This window comes from Ursus maritimus, unplaced genomic scaffold (genome assembly GCF_017311325.1).
Source record: "Ursus maritimus isolate PB19 unplaced genomic scaffold, ASM1731132v1 scaffold_20, whole genome shotgun sequence".
In the NCBI taxonomy this organism is placed as follows: domain Eukaryota; kingdom Metazoa; phylum Chordata; class Mammalia; order Carnivora; family Ursidae; genus Ursus; species Ursus maritimus.
The window spans coordinates 24,382,309-24,387,209 of NW_024424453.1; the positions used below are offsets into that span (position 1 = coordinate 24,382,309).

General features: G+C 55.8%; 1 protein-coding gene across 3 annotated transcripts in view; it reads right to left on the reverse strand.

The window, feature by feature from the left end:
* Positions 1-4,508, reverse strand: part of ESYT3 (extended synaptotagmin 3) — a 44,656-nt gene extending 40,148 nt beyond the window's left edge. For 2 of the 3 annotated variants that reach the window (XM_040636771.1, XM_040636772.1), the window contains exon 1: positions 3,953-4,508. In XM_040636771.1, the coding sequence (XP_040492705.1) occupies positions 3,953-4,288 (336 nt within the window). In that variant the 5' untranslated portion in view covers positions 4,289-4,508. The remainder of the gene's footprint in view (positions 1-3,952) is intronic. The other variant, XM_040636770.1, reaches the window with a different exon arrangement.
* Between the last annotated feature and the right edge of the window lie 393 nt (positions 4,509-4,901).

The window sequence follows — 4,901 nt, forward strand, 5'->3', positions numbered from 1 at the left end:
GCGCCGCCACCGCCTGCAGAACTGGCCTTCCGAGGCCTGTGGCCAGATGGGATGGCGGAGCTGGGGTTTCTCCAGCTATGCCGTCCCCAGCCCCCAGCCCTGGCAGGGTGGGCTAATGGAAGCAGCTTTCCATTCCTTGAAAAATAGATCTAAAAACTGTGTTCAAGATCTCTATAGAAATCTATCACAAACCATTCACACAGACACAACGTTCGCACATGAGCAGCTGCTCCTCGGTTCAGAGCACGAGCAGTGGAGGCAGCATGGCCCACTCTCTCCAAGTGGCCGGGCCACGTTCACACCACAAGAGAATCCAGGGCTTCTTTACGTGCGGCCCCTTTTAAAGCAGAGGAATCCTTTCTTCCAGCTAGCTCTTCCATGGAAGGGAACCAGAGGAGGGGCAGGGCTGTGTGAAGTTTGACCAGAAACAACCGCCTTTCACAGGTGGGGACACTGAGGCTTGGCAAGGGAAAGGACTCTCTAAGATCACCTGGGGTCAGCGGCTTGGAGCAACGTGTTGAGAAGGAGTCTTGGCTTCCTTGAGGGCTAGCCATGACCACCATGGCCTGGCAGGGGAGGCTCGCTCCAGCTCAGCCTGGCCTGGGCCTCCGCCCCCTCGCGGGAGCTTGGTACAAAGTAGAACAAGATGTCCTGTCCAAGCAGCCTGCGGGCTGGACTCCCCATGCCCCCCTCAGTGGGTGCTGCCATGCAGGGGACGACGACTTGCAGAGCTGTGCCTGAGTGTGGTAGCCAAGACCCTCAACTCTTCTTCAACCCCTACCTGCCAACCATGGGATTACGATCTGCTATTTTGTAAAAATATTTCTTGAGACCAAAGGAGGTCATAAGTCACCGACCCCACTTCCGTGCAAGGAAATCAGTTCTCAAAACAGGGAAGAAGGCATGCGGAAAGGCCCATGTATAGGGATAAAGACAGCCATGCTCTAAAATCGTGGGCAAGGGTCACGCTGCCCGCACCACACCCAGAGCCATGGCTCCGTATGTGTCCCTCGGAAGACAGGGACAAGACTGGAGAATATTCAACCAATTACCTTCCAGGTTTTCTACATCAGCCCCAGGCTTGGCAACTTCCACAAGGCAGGGCGAAAAGCTCACACCTGCATCTAGTTACTCACTCTACACAGGTGTTCCCACTACCAACCTCTCCAGACCTGCTTCTCATTCTGGATGCCCAGCTCTCCAGATCAGAAAACACCCTGGAAGATTCCTGGATCCCTCCCGCACACTAATCTAGAGACCACCAAGCCCCCAGAGTCCCACTCTTGCACGTCTCTCGTCCCCCTCCTCCGACCCCACTACCACCATCTTGGCTTAAATAAATTTCTCATCTGGTCTCTCTTCTCCAGCTTCACTCCTCCCCCCATGCTGTTTTTTTACAGGGTCTTTCCAAAGCCTTCCACAGGCTCCTTGTGGCTTTCAGAATCAGGCCCAACCTCCATCGAGCCTGCCTCAGTGTGGCCCCTGTCCATCAGCCCCGACATACTCCTGCCAAACTAAAACAAACCAAACCAAACCACACCACACCACCCCGTGCTCCCTCGTATACTGGCCACGCTGTGCCTCCACGCTGTGCCTCCACGCTGTGCTCGAAAGCCCGCCCCCCCCCAACTCAGAATGTCCTTTGCAGCACCACTGCCTCAATCCAAAAGGCAGTCCAGGCCTGGCCCACCAACCTGGCCAGCCACGCCAGCCAGGAGAATCTGGAGAACGCAAGCTGAGGCCAGGCCCCTGCCAGGACTCTGCCAAGGGAGAGGGAGGCTGTGGTCTGGGGACAATCTGATATGGAAATCAAGCAGATGTCCTTCACTCCACACTTTGGACCCTTGACTGGACCCGATCTCTGTCTTCCCTGAGACCTCCATGGCAATTACCTATATGCATCTACTTCTTGCCCCAGACTGCCCTCTTCATGGGAGAGACACCATCACATTCCTCTGTGTCTCCCTACGCCCAGCTGGGTCAGGCTTGGGGTATGGTTTATGAAGTGAGGTAGCTTCTTGTGTTGTCTTACCCATCAGGCTGAGCTCCCTCTTGGCTAGTTTCACGTTGCTTCTGGCATTTATGTGCATGGGAACAGGTGGTGGTGGTTGGGGCATGTCAATGCCCCTACAAGATCTGATTCTTGCCTCAATTTCAGAAACATTGCCTTTTGCACACAATTAAGTGTCTAGAGGTGTTCCCTAATCCAAGAAGGGGCAGAAAGGGAGGGCTGTCACTTGGTGAGGCCTCACAAGCCCACCTTAATAGACTGAAGCCACCATGAAGATTGAAGTCCCAACAGAGGTCTGACAGGCATCCAAGACTCCTTCAACAATGAGCAAGGAGTGTGGATAGGTCCAGGCCTGTTCTCTGGATCCAGATCTTTCTGGATCATGAGCCCCCAAAGAATAATCAGGATAACCAAATTTGGGAAACAGGCCCCAAATACTGTTCCCATGGCTGCTATCCTAGGAAAGTTGTCATTGTGCTTTTTTTTTTTTTTTAATAGTGCAACCTTAGCAGAAGGTTTGGGCCCCCTCACCCTCAATATATGTGAACCAATTTACAAAACTGTACTGTCAATCCATACATTAAATATCAGTGTTATGAAGTGAGCCACATACCCCAAGCTTGTGTGTTGAAATCCTAACCACCACTACCCCAGAAGGTGACTGTTTTTAGAAATAGGGTCTTTAAATAGGTGATTATGTTAAAATGAGGCCATTATGATGGGCCCTAACCCAATCTGACTGATGACCTTATATGAGGGGGAAATTTGGGCACAGACAGGTACAGAAGGAAGACCATATGAAGACATAGTGGAGAGAGCCATCTGCAAACCAAAGAGAAGCCTCAGAAGAAGCAAACTACACTGACACCTCGACCTTGACGAATGTCTGCTGTCCGTGTGTCTGTGGGATTCTGTTAGCGCAACCACAGCAAACTAGTAGAGTAAGGCTTAATTTCTCTCTTGTTTTAAAGATAAACAGGCCTTTCTAATATGTTCTTTCCACACTTCATTTTCTTGGCTACTGTCACGGTGGGGCTGAATTTTAGAATAAAGGCCTCAGGCCAGAGGAAATGAGGGGTCTGGTGGCTTCTGGTCATCTCCCCCTGTGGGCCTGAGTGTATCTGAAGAGACAGAAAAGCACCCAGAAGTATAGTTATGCCACAGATCAAAGCTTGGACCCAACGCCCCTCTTGCCGGTCTTTCCCAAATTCACCCAGGTGAACTGCCTCTTGCCTCAGTCCCACCTGGAAGTTGTGAGGTGGGGCTCAGAACTTGTTTTTGTTAAGTGGGCCAGGTGATTCTCAGGACCAGAAGCATTTGAGAAACCATAGTCCAGGCCATTCCTCACCAGGAGATGCGCCTGTAGTTGTAGTGTGAGGATGTGAAAGGGTCTGGGCACGTCTGAGCATCCCTACCAGGCAGAGGGAGGGAGAGAAGCTGGTGATCCAGCTCCCACCCCATCCTTTCAATCCCATCTCTAGGCCGGCCCCCTCTGTCTGTCCGGACTTCTGCTGAGGCCACTAATCTGCAGTTTCTGTCATTGCTGCATTTGCGGATCAGTTTTGCACCCAGCATTCTTTCTTTGAATCAACAGGCGGGTGGAAAAAATGCCTTCTGCTTCCCTCCCAACTTTGCAAAGTCCCAGACGCCCTTGTTTTGTTTTTCTGGGTGTGGCCCGCCCGTGACTTTTCTCCCAGGCTCTGGGCCCTTAAGTGAAACCCAGGCACACACACCCCGCGCCGCCCCCGCCAACCTCGGACCGGCGGTGGGGCGGAGGGAAGCTGCGGCAGCTAGGGGTCTGTGCTTCGACCTTGGTGGGGCATCAGGTGTGCGGATCGCGCAGCTGCCGTCCCACCGCTCCCCGGCCGACCGCAGGTTCTTTCCAAACCTCTAACAGCATCCGCCCCGCCTCCGACCTCCGCCCGGCTCGGCCCAGCTCACCCAGGCCGGCAGGTGCTGGTCCCGCAGCTCGCGGCTAATGAACTGGCGTTCGTTGTCTAGGAATTCGAAGGCGGCCGCCAGGCGCCCAAGCTTCCCGCGGCGGTTCCTGCGCCACCACATCCACAGCAGAGCGCCGAGCAGCAGCCAGGTTATGCTGAGCCCCAGGTAGCCGGCTAGGTAGACGGGAGCCAGGTAGAACAGCACTCGAGCCACGAAGGTGTAGAGCTCGGGCAGCAGCTGGCTGGACAGGCGCGTCTCGGGACTGGGTGCGCGCTGGCTTCTCTGGGCACCGGGGGCACCAGGAGCGCCGGGGGCGCAGGGCTCCTCCGCTTGCATCTCGTCGCCGCCGTGTTGCCCCTTCCCAGAGCTTCACCTGAACCCAGGTCCACGAGCCCCGACACCCAGGCACATCGGTCCGCCAAGTGTGAGAACCCTGCCACCGCGCCGCACCTGCCCTGCGGGACTCGCTCGTGCGGTCTGGGCGCTCAGCTCTACGAGCGCTTCGCTCTGGAGCGTCGCGCTCTTCTACCCGCCAGGCCTCTAGCTCCAGACGTCTCCGCCCCCAGGGACGGGCCCAGGGGAGGGGGCGGGGTCAGGCAGTGAGCGGGGCGGCTACGGGGGAGGAACCAGCGGGCGTGGGCGCCCTTCGACCCAACGTCGGGCGCAGGCGTCAGAGGAGGGCGCAGTTGCAACGCCCGGGCAGAGCCCTAGTTGGACTAGGTGCTGCCACAGGCGGTTTATGACTCACCGAGGTTTGTCATGGATAAACATCACATAAAACCTGTTTCCTACACCCAGTCTACAATTGGCAGTCTAATGTGGGCTGTTAGCTGGGCGTTCGAGGCCCTCCAAGGACCGGCTCGCCGGGCCTCCCCACCTTAGGGTGGGCCTGACTCTGAGCCTTTCAACTGGCTCCTAGAGCCCGGCATCCCTGCCCCTAGTCTGGCAT